We start from the raw sequence: 18,005 nt of genomic DNA on the forward strand, positions 1-18,005 counted from the left end.
AATGCATGTCAAGATATTTTTCTGAAATGTTTCCATAAGACATTTCAATAGGGACGTTTTGATCACTCTGGTGCAGCATCACTTTGATGGCTGACATGCAGACAGCTCACAAGAACATGTATCAGATTTTTATTTTAAACAAGCACACTGTCCAGTTTCAGGCAACTTGCGACTCATAGACGATCTGAATAAAAATTCATGACTGTAGCAAAAAAAGAAAAAGTTGATCTGGGTCTTGACCTCCTCACATTTGGACTGACGTGTGATTAAAATGATCTCCACCGAGCACACCAGTCCTGACCTTGTTAATTGTTTGTAGGCTCTCCCTCCTGAAGGCAGGCTGATGTAGTTAAAGGCCACAGTGATTCTTTGCTGCCACTCAAGTAATGTGTGCATGACCTGAGGTTTTAACCTGCACAGGCATTCGTGCATTGGACACGTTGACATTTTACGTGCAAATGAGTAAACTCGTTGAAAATACTCTATTTCAGTTTGTACCCTCACCTTGGGGCAAAACCATTTTAAGCTTGAAACACTGGGTTCTGCAGACAGCAGTGTAGATTACTTCCATCACGTCATCCGGTTTATGGTTAAAGTCTTGACTTGAAGGTTAAAAAGACAATAATGAATTTCAGGCTGGGGCAGAGCTTCTTTTAATATTTACATTATTATCTCCAGTGCTAACCTTATGGGAAGCGGTGACTTTGAATACACTGACTTTATATGAAATACTCCAAATGAAAAGTAAATGTGGGATGTCTGCACCAGCATATCAATGGCTGCATATTAACTGCAGGTGGAATAGACAGATGTGAACTAATTTTGTGTGTTAAAGAGTAGACATAGGCAATAGTAGCTGTCATAGTTTGTACAGATTTGACTTAGTCTTGTGGCTGCTGTCATTGTCTTGGGGCTTTTTAAACCTCACGTGCACATATTTAGATGAGTGTCGCACAGATACCTGCTAATTAGCGGTAAGTAAATTACTGGATTTCACTCAGCTACTCCACACGGATTTGTCAGATAATAGATTTAAGGCAGAAACACTACAAATGGAGTCAAGAGGTTCAGCTCAGTGAGTCATATTAAATGAAATGTCGGATACCACCTGCCAGTCAAAGTGACCATGCTCTGCCAAATGCAAATTATAAGCTTTAATTAATTTTACACACATGAGCAGTGATGTTAGCTTTAAAAAAAACAATGACTATGTTATACATGCCTGCAAACATGTATATTTTCATGTCTGAAGTAAAGCAACTAAACATGCAAATCTATGGGGCTTGACTCACTGTCGTTAGCACTACTAACTGGCTTAATCTATCAGCCCAGGAGGTGACTGATTTTTTTTTTAAGTAGTTCTCACTGTGGCTTTGACTTAACAACAACAATATTTCATGTAGATTAGAATATTTGCCAGTGGATGGAGGGCTATTCAGGATGCATGTGTGCAGAGTTGCTGTTTTAACGATGTCACTGGTGGCTTTAGACTCGAGTTGATAAAAATTAAAAACTGTACACTAACATCAAGCTAAGTGTTGATAGTCAGATGTGGGAATTTACTGTTCCTGGCAAAACGTCACAAAAAATAAAGCCTTTGAACATATTTATAAGTCACGTGTTTGTGTGTTTTAAGTTATTTTTCCTTTAGGCCCAGTGTTTAACACTAGGATGTGGTCAAGGCCTTTTAGTGGCATGTCCTCACACTGATAGTCACACTGGGTTGTGTGTGTGTGTGTGTTTACTGATGGTATGTCTAGTTTAGCCCAGACACGACAAGTGATGAATGAGCTGAATACCTTGAAGCAGACAGAGCAAGGAAATAGAGACAGCAAGGGTCACTGTGTACAGACCTGCCGCAGCATTAAATGGATGGAGTGATGGAGGAGAAATGGCAATACAAGACCACCTTTATATCTAAGGAGTGCTTTGATGGAGGGAGGATGCTACTGAGAAGTATTGTCTATAGTATCCTGGCAACAACTTCACATACATGGGGAAAAAAGCAAAACAACAGCACTGTGTGTGAAATCCACAGAGACTCCCAGATATACATGTTTATTTATTTGCACTTACAAATGTGTCCATAAATACGCATAAAATACCAACTGCTGAATACAGGAAAGGTTTTGTTTGATGTGGAGCTACAGCGTCTGACTTTAATGCTGTTTGGGGTTCCACGTTTGTTTGGATGGGTTTAACAGCCATAAACTGATCTTCAGTTCTCACTGTTAAAAGCTGCCCTGTGTTATTATCTCGTAAACAAACAACGAAACGGGAAACACATCGTGCCTCGTACCTGTGCGCGTGAATTTTCTTCATCTTTGAACACTTGCAAAGTGGATTTTTTTTTGCTTTGAAACTTAAATTGTTTATCTAAACAAGGCTTTCTCCCACTGAATGTGTGTGTCTGCTTTATTTGTTCCTTCATGCCACCAACTGTTCAGTGATTTAGCATGACAGAGAATGGAACAAAGGGATTTCCACACTGGGTATGCCGGCTTTAAAACAGCCCTCGGAGCTTCAGCACTGGTCAGAAAACGCGTTACGTTCAAACATGAAGATCAGTAAGTGCTTCTGATGATCCGCCATCATCACTTTTCAAAAACTGCAAAGAAACAGAAGAATATGCACGTTTCTTAGGTAAAGTAACTTTGGCAGTCATACGAAAAGACTCTTGTCATGATCTCCTCGTTTGCTGATCTCATTTTCCAGTCAGTCTTTCTACAGAACATTTGTGCTTTAACTTAATGAACTGCACAAATTGGGATAATGGTTCCACTTTTATTCCTCATAGACAGAAAATGGCGCAGAAGTAATTTTGTAAAGAATGAAATAAGATCTTGGGAGAGGAGCTCAAATCCTGCCCAGTTTCTCACTTGTGCACCGTCACTCCTTTAGTTGGGAGCGTTTGTCAGATTCTTATGGAGATGCGTTAAAAAGATGGTGAGACGGCGCAAACCTACAGCAGGTTTATCATATTATGTCTGATTGGCCCTGAAGCAACTATTTAAACGTAAAAAATCTGAATCATTTTGGACTCTTTTTAATCACTGACTGCAGTGGCTGAAGGACCAGGCAGCATCAATTTATTACAGTCAGCAGAAGGGAGAAAGCTTTCTGTAAAGAGCCATGGTTTTCTCCAAAATTGGCAGGAACAGCAAGAAGCATCATGGTTTGGCATCTCTGAAATGGCTGAGAGTAAGCTAAATCAATTAGCCTCAAGAGGCAGTGCATTGTCATTCGCATCGGGTTACCAGTGGCAAGCAGCCAGCTGCGGTTCATGGAGCAGACGTTCACTCAAGGAAACGGGGAGGAAAGGATTAAGAGGAAGGAGAGGAAGGAGAGGCAGCAAGGGCGGCTTATTTGATTTGCTCAGGAAAGTGATTAAACCTTCTACCTAACATCCTCCCCTCCCTGCTGCTCTACACGTTAGCTGCTGAATGACTGTGGCACACCTTGCCAGAGTGTTCCTCTTGGCTGCTTTTGCAGCTTTGAGCCTCCAGCGCAAACATTTTACCTCGTATTTACATCTGTTCATGCTGCGGACCAAGTTTTGTTGCTGGTGCTGTATAGTTTGTGTTTGATTAATGGAAAAAAAGGGCTCTTGTGTCTTTCTGATTATATATTTTTGTGTGTGTGTGTGTGTGTGTGTGTGTGTGTGTGTGTGTGTGTGTGTGTGTGTGTGTGTGTGTGGATATATGACTGATGAAATTGGACGGTGTTGAAGTGGCGATGATAAATCAATTAGAGTGCATAGGAGAATTAGGCTAATGAAGGTGACAGCAGGGCCAGCGTCCCACTCAGCTGTGACTCAATCTTATTGGTGGGTGTGTACTAGTGCACATGTGTGCTCTTACTGGATCCTACACAGGAGCAAAGAATTTTAACAAGGGTTTCATAATGATCGGGAACTGTAATATCACTGGATTTCAGTAAAAGATGCATAAACAGAAACAACCGCCTGCACTTTTAGATAAACCTGATGAGCACCGTTTGTGGCCATGTGGATTTAAAGCTGCTACCAAACTTTTATTTATTCTTTTTTGTATGAAATATAATGACTGGCTACTGCATGAATCAGTAGGGAAACTTTGTCTCTTACGCAGCAGAGACCTGCAGCATAATTAGAAGAAAGCGAAGCCATCGAGGATTTGAATGATAGTCAAACAGCACCAGTGACACCAAAAACGAAAAAGTTGCCGTCTCCCATGAGGTCTGTGCTAGAGATCTGAAATTTCACACAGAAAGTTTGGAGATTTGCATAATTCGTGATCTAGTTAACTGACTGACAGATTACAAAAAAGTTTGAGGACACTTTTTAAAGTTAATTTCTGATGTTTTTAGGTTGTTGTTTTTCAGCAGCTTGAAGATCTCTTTCTAATAAATTCTCATACGTGCACAGTTTGGTCCAGCTGTTTTCCATATGGGGATGTCAAATAGCAAAAAAAGGAAGTGATGCCAGTTGTTGGATGTTAAAAGATTAAAAACTGTTCCTTAAGAGTCTCATAATAATAAATGAGATATAATAAAGCTGCTGTAGTTTATTCCAGAACTGGACTAAAAGTGATTGCAACACATAAAAAGAAGATGCAGACAAAAACAACACTGATGTTAAATTCATGGTTCTCAGAGGATGAACCTTATTCGCTGGCAGCCCTCTGAGTTTTCTGTTATCTTCCATCAGTCTGACATTTTTGGTTTTAAAGAAATGTTCTGACACCTGTCAGATAGTTTGGTATAGATTTTATTTTATTTTATTTTTTTGCTGCACGGCGTATCCATATTCACTAGTGTTCACCGGTTTCATATCAGCTTTCTTCACTTCCATCCATCCATCTTCTTCTGCTTACTCGAGTCAGTGTCGAGGGGGTGCTGGAGTCTATCCCTGCTGCCACAGCACGAGAGGCGAGGAACAACCTAGACAGGTCGTCAGTCTGTTGCAGGCTTACTTCATGTACACAGTGAAATGTTTCGTATGTGAAACTGTGATTGTGGGCATGCAGAGACTGCTAAGAATCAGCATGTCATGTAGCAGGATGTTAGCATTTAGCTCAAAGCAACGTCTTAGATTAAGAATGACTTTTCTTCGTTTTTACGCTCGCTTTGGTCTTGTTGTAATTTGGCTGATCGCTGGACTATAAAGAAAGAAACTCAAATAATCCTAAACTTGCGTTGAACTGGTTTTGATCTCAGACCTTTTTCAGTCCCACTTGAAATGAAATGAGTTTGGGGTTGGCCTCAAAGACTTAACAACTGAGAAGAAAGGAGGACCCTTAGACTACAGCAGATCACTGCCCTTTACTGTAGAGCTTTTTCTTTATTTCAATTCTATTTCAAATCATATTCCATGAGCATATTGTCTTTAAGCTATTATTTCCCCCTTATACTAACTCCATCTATTTACTGCCTAAAATTGCTCCTGTCATTGCCGTCTACTTTGTCACTCTTTGGAAACAGCTGTTATCGCACTTTTCTTCTCGGTGCTTTCTCTTTTAACTGTCTCCCTTTCTCAGCCAGCTTGCCACTATTCATCTGGTTGTCATTCTTTTCACAGGATTCATGCCCCCTCCTAGTAGTGGTATTTATTTTCTGTCAGGCAGTCTTTGTCCCGAACAGAATAGCAGGCTCATTAGACACACACTGACACGTTAAAGATGCTTGTGAGCATACACTTCTTTCACACAGACACACACTAACACTCCCCAGAGAATTGTTACTAATCAGCCTTATTTATGTACTTTCCTGGGTATACGGTACCTGTTCTTTCCCTGTAGATAAGCAGAAGGATGTCCATAGTAGTTTAGTGAGGTGTTTGAATGCAGTGAGATTGATTTGTTGTTTTAGCTGTTTTAGCATTTCCATTTTCTTTTTATTTCTTCTTCTTCATCTTTACTAAAACAGCAAGTTTCTGGCACAACAATAAAAATGTTAATCATAGCTGCTCTTTGTTAGTCTCTGTGGGGCCAAGAAGAGCCTTGAGAAGGCTCACTAGATGAGATTAAATCAAATCTATACTAAAATGATTATTATGTTCCAATATTAGTCTCCAACATCAGGGTCACAACATGTAGAGTGAGGAGCCAAATGCTGGACTCCAAGGTAGACAAAGAATGAACAGGCAATACAAAAGTCTAGAAATAAATAATAATAAAATCCATCAGGTGAACAAAATGTAAGAAACGCATGAGGCAGGAAATAAATCCAGGAAAAACTGGGACAAACAGAGCTGCACACAAGGGAACACAAACAGACACATTAACAAAGGGCAAGGGGAAGACGGGACTTAGAGCTCACTGGGAACAAGAAATGGGAGAACCGAGATACAGGTGAAATGAGATGATGCACAGCTAAAAATAAATAAATAAAAAATCAGGATACAGACTCGTAGCAGACACAGAGGCAGAGGGAGAGGTCCTAACAAGAGACGAGATGGAGGGACGAAAACCGTCAAACACAGAAGGAACCTGAACACTAAATACTCTTAAAACGCAAAAGAAACTACAGCAACAAAGAAATGAAAGTAGGAACCCTTAACTCAGAAACAACATCAAAGAAAAACGGTATGAATCACATGACTTGGTAATTCTGTAACAGTCAGAGGTCGTGTTTTCTAGCTGACTGTGGGAAGCGTTGTGCTGTTTGCTGGTCTCTTGTGTGGATGGTTGGTTCATGGATGAAGTGCTTGTATTTTACATTAATAGAAACTGCATGCCTCTTTTGTGTTTTCCTTCATAAACCCTCCTCTTTCATTACCTCTGATTGGTTATCCTGTGTAGCTTGTAACTTGATGCCCGGTGTCATGGAAACCTGCAGTATGTTGGCTACTGAAGCCGGCCTTGATTGATAGCCTGTGTGTGATATTGGCAGAAGGCAGGTTTTGTTTGCCTGGTTACGGAGGAGAGTTTAAAATGCTGATCAATAAGTTTACAGCCTCTGAATAGGAAGCATGCTGTGGAGCTTTTACCAGGCCTTTGGACCAGCCGAGGAGAAAGCCATTACCAAAAGGCTTTGTCTAAACAGATGAGCTCAATCAGACTCCTGGCAGAACAATCACAGGGACAATCGTTCAAGTTTATAAATTCACCATTCAACATCTGTCTGCTCAAAAGCCTAGCTGGCTGTTATGTGTCGATGCAGATAAGATGAAGTGAAAAAAAGCAATCCACTTGACACTGTCATTGTCAAAGTGCAGCCAATGTATTTTAGTGTTCAGTAATATGGAATAAATCAGTGGTTTTCTAGATGTTTAGGCTGAGGATAAGCCAAACTCAAATCCAGATCCACAACGCACATCTGTATTCACATTTTTGCAACATAGCTGATATCAGTTCTTCTTTTCTTTGGACTTCTGACAGCTTTTACAGCATCTACTCACAGACACTTGAAATCATTTATGCAAGAGTGTCACCACTCCACTCGCACATCGTCTTGTCAGATACTTTCAGACAATCCAACTAATGTTCCTGCAGCCTCTGGTTTGGATCCAGGGCTCCTGAGGAGGCCAAGTTGTCATCATAAGGGAAAGTTGCTTTCCAAGTCCTTTAGTTTGTGGCACCATATTAGCATTACCAAACCTCTCCTTACAGATGATGCACCTGGGCTGAGAGCACCCCTTAGTCCAAAAGACAAGTATCTTTTGCATTTTTCCCCTTGCTTGTTAATCATGGTTTGCTCAGCATAAGTTCATTGCTGGTAATCGAGGCCTTTAATATATCGCACATATTTCCCACCATTTAGCAAGGCAGGTTGCATTTTTTTCAAGGATTTTTTTTTTTTAAAAAGGGCTGATAAAGTAAACTTTTTGTGCTGATATATTTGCAATAAAAACACGTTAGTCAGAAAATGACTTTGTGTGCTTGTGATTGCTCACATCTCCTACAAGTAGCTAAATGTAGCTTCTCTAATTATAAGACATTTTTTCTTTAGTTTGGTTCCCTGACTCGGTGAGGTATCACTCTTGTACTCATTACTTCAGATTGTGACTCCTGTAATACTCTGTTTACTGGCGCAATAAATATCTCCAAAGTCACCAGCTTTCACCTGTCTTTGCATCGCTACACTGGCGTCCAATTATTTGGAAGCCAGCAGAGATGCAATGTATGTCAAATCTTTCCATTTTGATTCCAGCAGCTCTAATAGGCCTCCCTTTTACTAATAAACTTTAGGCTGTGGCATCAGAAAGGACACATGGCCTATTTTGTTGGTAAGATGGGTGAATAGCTTAGAATTGTTAAATCATACTTTAGTTAAGAAGCAACTATGTAACTAAATCTTTGTCCAATTAAGCTTGTGCTTACAGTATGTTCACAACTTTTGTTTGCAAATTCCCTTTTGTCTGTAGACATTGACCCACTAAATCCAACATGGAAACCCAGAACCCTTCATCGGTAGCTGTTACCAAACCTCTATGCTGTCCTTAGATGGCTGCGCTGACCACGGCCTGTGGACACGCTACAGTCCTAAAAGATTTAAGGAAGAAGGCCAATTCTCTTGGAAGCCAAATCACAACTTGCTCCAAACTTTGTTCCTCTTTTTTCAGTTTTTATATCACCCCTGTTTTACTCCCAAATGCATCAAATCATAAAACTGAAATGCACTTGGAAGTGACAGCAAGGTAACAAGATTCTACTCTGGAGCAGAAACACACTAGATATTGGCAAGTCTGAGATGTCATAATGCATTTACCATTATGAGGTGCTGTTTCTGCCTGTCATTAAAGGAATAATAATAGATTAGTTTTGTTGTAAATTGCTAATACAAGTATTTATACTATATTTAAATATATTTAATATTTTTAAGTGGTCATTGCAGCAAGGTAAAAATAAATATTTTGGAATTTGACATCTCATTCTTCCACTTGTGCTGTGACATGAATGGATGCTGCAGGATCATTCAGCAGACAGGAACAGGTAAATCTCCAAAGTAATCCTTGTCATTTGCTGGCACTGAAGCAGACACTCAGAAAATCTCCCCCTTGGCTCAAGCGTGAGTTTCTCCTTTGGGTCGAGTCCAATGTGAAATGACACCGAGCAAAAGCAAGAGGAGCATAGCCAATAGAAAGACAGAAGTAAGGATGAGCAGGAAGATGTCGCAAGGAAAATAAACTAAATTATATAAAGGATCTTTGTAATTATATCCAAATGGTAGCTTTTGATAATAAGGGCTTTGAGAATGAATGAGTCACCCCAAAGAAAACCAAAACTTGGAGTCTTGACATGCCCAGAGCTTCCTCCCATCCTCCCTGCAGCTCACTAATCAGTATGGCTGGATGGGGATGATGGGACTTTCTAACCTGCCATCAGCCAGCTGCTCTCCTCCAGGCTCCAGGGGGGGAAAAGAAACAACCAGCGTGAAAACAGTGATTCTGCCATAGAAATGTTTAATTATTTGAACTTTATATTATTTTTCTGCCTTCTTAGTGATATATTCGTGAGTCTCAGCTGCTGTCGCCAAGGAGAAGAAGCTAGTTAGAGCACATATCAGATGCTTTTTTTGGCATTTGAATTAAATTCAAATGGCAACAAAAGTTACTGTTACAGAAATTCATTCAAAAATGATCCAGGTTACAAAATGAGTTCATGAAAACAATGTATAATCGTTTAATTGGAGTTGCACAAAACATTTTCTTTGTCGTCTCCAATTCGTTGTGCAAACATTGTCATTTTAAGCTTGAAGAACAGGTGCCTTTTACTGAAAAGTCTTATTTGGAGTTGTAGGAGCTTCTTTCTCTCTCTTATTTTTTTTTTCAAATCACAGACTCAAATATTTCCTTGTGGATTACATATTTGCCAATCCTTCAAGTCCCCACGACACTACATGTTTGTTTTTTTCAAGCAAAGTAAGGCTTGGCCTTAAAAACTATGATACGTTACAGAAATGTTACAAAATAACAAGATGGTTCTGTCTGTGTTTTGTAAAAAGCAGATTAAGGAAACACTGCCAGGGGAATGATTTATGTTTTGGTTGCTATGTGTTTTCCTCTATTCTTCCCCGTTTTTAAAACTGAGTGTGCATAGCATAGCTGTTAGAGCTTCTTCCGTATGTTTAAAAGACATTAGGAATCCTTCATCTTTGTTCCATGTTTCTTTTAGTAGACCTAAGCTCTGTGACATGCAGGAATAAGGGGAAACAATTGTTCTGTTCTGATTCTTCTGGGTTTGTCTGAGCTCAGCGGTAGCAGATATTTTCTACAGCCAGGACAAATCTCAGGGTCTAGCTTTTATAATCATGCCTGAAACAGTGCTCGGTGTTTTCACATTGGTTTAATAAAATCTGTTTGCTTGATTTTTCACTCTGAAAATGGCCATAGTGTTTTAGTAAAGGTTGTCACTGACTTTATTCCTCATTGTCATCGTGTAAATAAAATGTTTACAGAGGAGTAAACATCAAAACAAAGAATAATTCATGTACAAGTTTCAAAAAAGCTGTTTGTGAGTAGCTAATATTTATTGTTCTAATTATATAGTATAATGGAGTAACTAGGTAGTTCATGCAGTTTGTTATCCTGTTTGTTGGTGCTTTTCTTTCACTTGCGTAAGAGTTGGTTTGCCAGCCGTATGGATTGTTGGTAGACCAAAACAGGACCCGTCAATTTGTGATGGATAGTTGTCACTGTTTTCTAAGAGGTGGAGGGATTAATTGATTAAATGTTTAAATAAAATAGCAAATTGACTGTTTATGATAATGTGGTATACTCAGCAAAAGTTCATCAATCTATATATTTATTTAAACCATGGCAAAAAAGACCGGTTTTTACTGGACTTTCTCATTTTGTTTGGTTTTGTTATTTTAGTGTGGTGCTCATTTGAGAATATTCCCAGCTTTTTGTAAGCTCAGCAAAGCCCAACCTAAGAATGAGTGTCAGTCAGTTGTGTCAGTTTCTAAATCAAGCTGCAGAAAACAGGGTGTCTCTGCTGTGAGAGAGGCACTTTTACTGAATCTGAAATTTTCCATGTCTGTCCTCATTTATCCTTCTCTAATGACCTTTAATTAGGCTTTAATGCTTCCTCTGTCATTATAGGAATTTTCATACTGCCTAAACAATAATATGTTTTTATTGGGCACTTGTGTTCATGTGCTCTTTCGTCCTTGCTAGACGTTTATTCATAAGAATTCATTGTTGGTTCTGCAATAAAAAGATATTAAGGATTATCTCTAAAACGGTCAAAAGAACATTTAGATTGCGTTAAAGCTTCTAAAATAAATCTTCATTTTTCCTGTTAGCTGGCTGACTTATAGTTTCCCCTTTTTGAAATATCAAGTAATTACCCTGTAATCCTATATAGCCTGTCTGTAACATTCATCACGTGTAAAAGCAACAACCATCATGTGCTTGGTCTGTTTTCATGAATAATGATATTTATTTTTAGATTTCAGCATTTAGGATTTGATCAATTATAAGGAAAAAAAAGCACAAGCTTCCATTTTGAAAGCTTTTAAACAATGGCTCATCTTTTTATATCCACGTGAGTGTGTTTGTTGATGTAGTGGAACTGGGTTCATATGTGATTTTTGCAGTTGACACTTTCATTTGCTGTAATTGCGATCAGTGTGAAGTGCTCGCTGTAGGACAGTCAGTGAATCTGATTAAGTCTGTAGTTTGAGGGTGATAGGCCAAAATCTGGCCACAAACCAAAGAGTCCCAATGCTGTTCAGTCCTCTTCTGTTCAATATTTTCTCACCAACAACTGAAAAAAGATTAAACATGTAGAAATCTCAGAGGTCGAACAACTTTGTCCATTATTTTGAAATGTACTTTTTGAGTTACCTGAATATTGAACAGAAGGCTTTGTTAATTTTACAACATATGTCAGTCTGCTGCTGAATGTGCGTCTTTGAAAGACACAAGCTGTGTTTTGACATTCTCCTTTAGTCGTCAGTCACTGAGTAATGTCAAGTTGTAGTGAATGCAGTGGATTAGGAAAGAGCAGTTATCATACATTGCATTGCAACAACGTGGTCTGTCTGTTCCAGGAGCTTTGCAATTTTAAATAGTAACCATTTCGTTATTATATTTGGTGCAAGTGCTTGAAGCTGGAAGGATTTTAAATGAGCTGGAACTTACAGCACTACGTTATAATCTTTCCTAATTGAAGTTCATGCCATTCTCATTTTTCAGATATTCTTGTAACATTTACGAAATAAATAATCAAATTAATCGTATTAATTTGAACATATAAATGTTTGATAAATAGCAAATGTAATTAGTTTCTGATGTTCAGAGCTGGAAATTTGTGTTTCAGATTGATCTGACCCGGTCAGGCTGTTCTGACATAACAATTGTTTTCTGAAGGGTTGATTTAACCTCATCGTTCCAGTACAGCGAGGACAAGTTTTAAGGCTCATGGAGAGCAAGGAGAGGAAATGTGTTGGGAGCATTGCTTTTTTTGTGCATGAATTAGTGTGCATGCGCCTTTTTTTTAAAGAGTACAGGTTGATTAACTTGTGACATCTTTGCTTATCTAATGATGACAGAGTATTTTTAATCTTTACACATTTTATTTTTTGTCTTCCCATTTTAGCCATGGGCCACTGACTTTGAGTGGCTGGGCTGGATAAGCTTCTGACAGGCTTTATTAATGAACTATGATACATCATATATACACATCTCCCACTGACAATGTGGGGAACTAGATAAGGACAGACTGCTCTCTTTAGAATATGTTCTCCAAGAATCGTTTCAATGGACAACATGGAGCAGGTGTTTCCCCTAAAGGAGGCGCAAAGTCAAAAGTTCACCCACCTAAGAAGAGGGCTCCAAACCCAAGGGTAGCACTAGTTATTCGGGGCAAAATACATCGTTTATTGCAAGGATCTGCAGACCACCATGTCCCAGATTCCCACCTCTATTATTCAGGTATTGAGGAAGACGAGGCGAGAGAAACACATGAGAGCAGAAAGGAGCGCAGGAGCATATACCCAAAGGTTAGCCCAAGGGCAGAAGCATATTCCCCCACAGTTTCAAACACTAAAACGCATGGTGTAGCATCTGGGCCACCATGTGTAGGAGAGGTGGAACTGAACAGAGAGGGGTGTATAAGAATACCCTGCACTTTGCAGCATAAAAGATGTAGATCACCAGCAAATATTAAACGAATCTCCTTCGAAGAAGGACTTCGGGATGCTCCGGAGCAATTACGGCCACCCCTACACTATGCTCCGGTTGGTCCAGACGTGAATGGCAAGAAGTTCGTATCAACAGCAGGAAGGAATTTTGCCTCACCCCGTATTCGGCCAAAGAGACCTTATTCTACTGGTGACTGTGTTGACTACAATTTTAACAGACCTCTCCCTGGTACACTGCTAGAAGAGGATGAAGATAAAGAGGAGGAGTCAAGTGCCATCATCGAGCACATTCTAAAAGAGCTGAGGGGGATCAACAAGATCCAGGAGGAAATCTCCGACCTCAGGGATTACCTGACCTCAGTTCGAGGGTCAGTTGAGGAAGTATCATCGTGTGTAGATGCTGTTCTGTTGGAGATTGAGGGCATTCGTTCTAGCAACAAGCCTGGAGCCCATGCAGGTACTTGGTCAGGGGTAGGGTGCAAAGATGGTCCATCCTGCCGCAGGAGGCCTGCGAGTGCTTATGGCAGTTTAGGTAGTGCAGTGCCAAAGTCAGAGTCAAATTGTTTCCCTCAAGCATGCAATGAGCGCCATAGCATACATAGAGAATTACTGCTATCCCAGCCAGAAGACTCAACAGTTTCCCCAATCGCTGAATCAGTGGATCATCGGGAACTAGAGGAACCAGAGGAACCAGAGGATACCTCTGAGCATAGCTCTGATATCCCAGTAGGCGCTATAGCAAGAAAACTCAGCTTTGGCTACCTTGACAGGCAGGATGGTCAAGACTGCCTGAGCACCAGCTCTTTGTCTTCTGGTCATAGTTCCAAATCTGAATCAGACATAGAAAGACCATCATCTAGTCATGGAAGAAAGCAAGAGAGGACTCGTGATGGGGAGGAACATTGGACTAATGCTGTACCAACACACAGTGGACCTATGGAATCCGTGTGGCATAGGGAAACAGCTTACATAAGGGAGCATGAAGGTGTGAGCCCTCTTTGCTGTGAAGGAGCTGGGAGCTGGGAACAATACAGTGGTGCGACGGGATATGGTACATCTGGGCAGTGTTCTAATGCAAGCTCAGAACATCTCTCTATACACTCTGGAAAGCATTACAACTCACCTGCCAGCAGTTCTAGCAGAGAGGAATGGCAGCCGCGAAGGAGGCGGCCTCAGAACCAGTCTGGGATTCATGGATCGGCAGATCCCAGTGAAAACTCCACTGTAGCATATGAATGTGCTGCTGATTTGTCCTACCCGCAAAGTTCTGGTTACCACTCAGTTGATGGGCATGATGCTGAAGCAGAGGAATCAGACTTTAGGCATTCAGCTGATCTGAGCTTTACAACAACTTGTCAAGTTGAAACGTATTTAGCATATGACGAGTCTACAGCAATGACGTGGACTGAGCCATCCTGCGTGACTGACGTCAGTAACCAAAGCTTAGGAAATCAATTCTCTCACCCTGGCAATGCAGATCCCCAAGCTGGGGGTTTCAACGTCAAACGCATAGGTAGAGCAGTACTTGATTTTAGCTCTGCCTTGCGGGGAGCGTTGCGCAAACTTGAAGCACCTGGAGCTGTGAATCCTGAAGAAGAAACAGACTTTGAAATATCAATGCCTTCAGAGCTGCCTACAACTCAGTTGCCTTCAAAACCTTTTTGCTATGAGACACAATTGGTTCAAACATCTGATATAACCCAAAAAGGTGATGTGGTTGGTGGTGATGATATTGCTTTTAGGGAAAGCATAACCAGCACTGTAGATACATTAGATACTTTCTATGTGGAGCCTATGCTTAAAGAAGCCATCAACAGCCTTACATTGGAGTGTACAGAAACTTACCAACACCCTTTTTCTGACATTGTCCCACCGTGTCCTGAGGAACTCCCAGTCTGCCCTGACATGATTTGCAGTAGTGCTGCAAAACTGCCTCAACCTGATGGCCTTACAGAAAAACATGCAGAAACTCTTGCAGATGTGAGCCTTAAAGAAGCTCAGCTTTCACAATGTACCACTGCGGATTCACTGTCGGCCTCGGTTTTGGCTGACGAACCTGCAGCCGTGGAAGAGCAAGGGCAAACTGATGTCCCACTACCACAACAAACTAGCATGGACGCCCCTATAGTTTCTGAGGACAAATCAGAAGGAGAAGCAGCAGAGCTATCCACAGAGATCAGCCAGATGGATGAGCGCAGGCTAAAGTGTCTGAGGAGCTTTCAGCAGATTCTTCGTGAGAAGAGAGAGACCAGGCGCAGCCTTGCCAGTGTGTCCACCTTCTCTCAGGATGAGTTTGAGCAAGGTAGTCATTACATGACATTTAATGTTGGGCTCATCTGTTGTTTTATTGTATGAATTTTATTTGGTTGTACAACTTTTTCAGTATCAATGCTGGTAATGTTTCAACAGCCAATACTGGTCATTAACCGGAGAATATTGGATTTATTAAGCTGTATTCCACTCTGAGATGTGTTGTGTTAACGAAGAATTGAGCAAAAACATAGAATTTAATTGATCAAACTGATTCAGTTAATTTAACTCTTTGAGTCAGGACTGGATAAAAATATCTGATTAATTTAATTTGGGGTTGTTTTTTTTTGCTTTTTTTGTGATTAGAGTAGATGAACCATTAAAATGTTTCAAATGAAGAGCGATATGAACACACTTCATCTTCTCTGTAAAGGAGAATGGGTATTTTAATTCATTCAGATGTCTCTAAATGGTAACTGAGTCATCATTTAACTTTTTTGTCAACACAAGTGTTTCTAGAAGAACAAACAGGAAAACTTTTCCTTCCCAGCTTCCTGTCATCAAAGCCTCTTCCCGTTACTGAAACTCTTTGATCTGTCCTGGCTGCAGTGCATCGTTTTCGTTGATGAAAGCTTAACCACCGGTGTCCTCTTTAAATACCCTCACCCAGAGGTTATGAATAAGCCCCAGTACCAAACGGTTCCGTTGGGTATTTACCGTACCAAATGTTTTCTGCTGGCGCTACACTTTTCTTGTCCCTTGAGAGTAATGTATCACCTGCCACTCAAGAGTCCCTTACTCCTCTAAGGCAGTGGCCATTTGCTGAATTAGAAAACATTAATTATCTCCTTGGAAAGCTAGCCTCACATTAAAGAGGAAGGAGAAGCGAAATATTAGGAGTCATTTTCATGATAAATTATACATGTTAATGAAACATTTATGACCTCAGACCTCATCTATCTGATAGCTCAGCAACTGTGCCGCTTTTAGCATTACTCAGGAATTAACAACAAAATGAGTAATCCAGGGTGTGGCATGTTATTTCACAAACTAGTCTGTGACTGTTTTCCATTTGTTTTTCTTTTTTCTTCTGTGCTGTGTTACAGATGGAAGTCAAGATGGAGATCAGGTTACTTATTTTGTGGTTTCTCCCAATTATAAACGCAGTATTTTTAAAGAAACTGTTCTTTCTATAATTATATTTCTGTTGTATTTATACATTTCCATCATGCTTGTGTCTATATTTAATTTTCCTTTTGCATTTATATCACTTAGATGTTCAGTTATATGTAGTTATGTATATGCAATAATGCCCGCACTGATTAGGACATAAAAGATTGAAACGTGTTAGTCACTGTGGTATTTCCTTTAATACCTGTTAGAAGAAAAAACAAAAACATGGTAAATATTTGGTTTGTGTTTTCTGGGAGCACATGTTATTTGTGTTTACTGTACAAGGGGAAACCACATTAATGAGGCTCATATATGCATGACGACAATTCAGTTGATCGCAGAGTCCTGTTTGGCATGCGGTACTGAAACTCAACCAACACATTTGAGTCCCTGTGCTTCTGTCTTGTTATTTCCTTTTCACTTTCCTCTATAGCTCATGCTTGTGCATGTGCATGCACCACTGTTATGAATCCAGTAAAGCCAGACCCAGTAGCTGAACGCCTGACCTATGACATTCTTTTTCAGAGCCGAGATCAAGATGGTGACCTCAGCAAGCACCCGTGGGCCAAGCCAGGGTCAGTAAAGGTCTTCTGATGTGTGTGTGTGTTCGTTCAAGCGAGTTAGTATGATACAGTCGACCCTAGAAATTTGCAGGTGTCACGTTGCTAGAGCACCCGTGAATAGTGAAAAACTGTGAATTTTGGGTGTGGTCATAAAATGCATATAAATTCCTGTTATTATAGTTTAAACCCTTAATTTGGGCTTTAAGAAGACTGCTATGATATGAGAATGCTGGAGATGCAATCAGCAGAGATATAGAACGCCCTCAGATTGGCTACTTACAAGTCTCCGCCTCTGAGCACAGGGGTATTTCGCCATCACAAGCTACAAATTCCTCCCAAAAAATTGCGGAGGATATTTGTGGTTTTTGTGGGTAGTTAGGCTCTAAAGAAAAATCTGCAAACGACTAAGGCCGTGAACTGAAGGTATGCTGTACTGTTTTCCTTATTTAAAAACCGATCAATACATTTCCACATTCGATTGTTGTGTACAGGGGGAACACACCGTTTGGCATTGACAGCATGCCAGATCTCCGCAAGAGAAGGCCCATTCCCCTCGTTAGTGAGCTGGTAAGCAAACACTCAATCATTTTCCTTGTGACATTTTAATTTTGACCCTTTCTGACCCTAAACTTGATCAGCTAATTGAAATTAAAGACAGCCACCTTTCATACTGACTTGTATTTGAATATGCAGATGTACCAGTTTGAAAATGTCAGTCAATCGTGACTAAGCGAGCTAAACAATCTCCCACATGAGAGCAATAAAACAGGTTTATCATTTAACTACAATGATGGAGTCAAGTGTCACTGCTGTGAATAATGAACAACTCGCTTAATTAAGTTTTCCCAGCTAGCATGAGTTTCATATTTGATTATATCTAAAATTATTTTGCATTTCTAATTATTGGCAAAGTGAAGGTCTAGCTATATAACTATATTCTCAAACGTCTTC

At 40.1% G+C, this 18,005-nt stretch overlaps 1 protein-coding gene across 1 annotated transcript in view; it reads left to right on the top strand.

Moving 5' to 3' along the window:
* LOC113033876 (protein unc-13 homolog B-like) overlaps positions 1–17,780 on the top strand; it is a 110,085-nt gene extending 92,305 nt beyond the window's left edge. Inside the window, exons 15-17 of the mRNA XM_080308665.1 lie at positions 17,017–17,066; positions 17,546–17,621; positions 17,748–17,780. Of these exons, the coding sequence (XP_080164791.1) occupies positions 17,017–17,066; positions 17,546–17,621; positions 17,748–17,780 (159 nt within the window). The remainder of the gene's footprint in view (positions 1–17,016; positions 17,067–17,545; positions 17,622–17,747) is intronic.
* Positions 17,781–18,005: the final 225 nt, after the last annotated feature.

Source organism: Astatotilapia calliptera, chromosome 12, assembly GCF_964374335.1.
Source record: "Astatotilapia calliptera chromosome 12, fAstCal68.1, whole genome shotgun sequence".
In the NCBI taxonomy this organism is placed as follows: Eukaryota; Metazoa; Chordata; class Actinopteri; order Cichliformes; family Cichlidae; genus Astatotilapia; species Astatotilapia calliptera.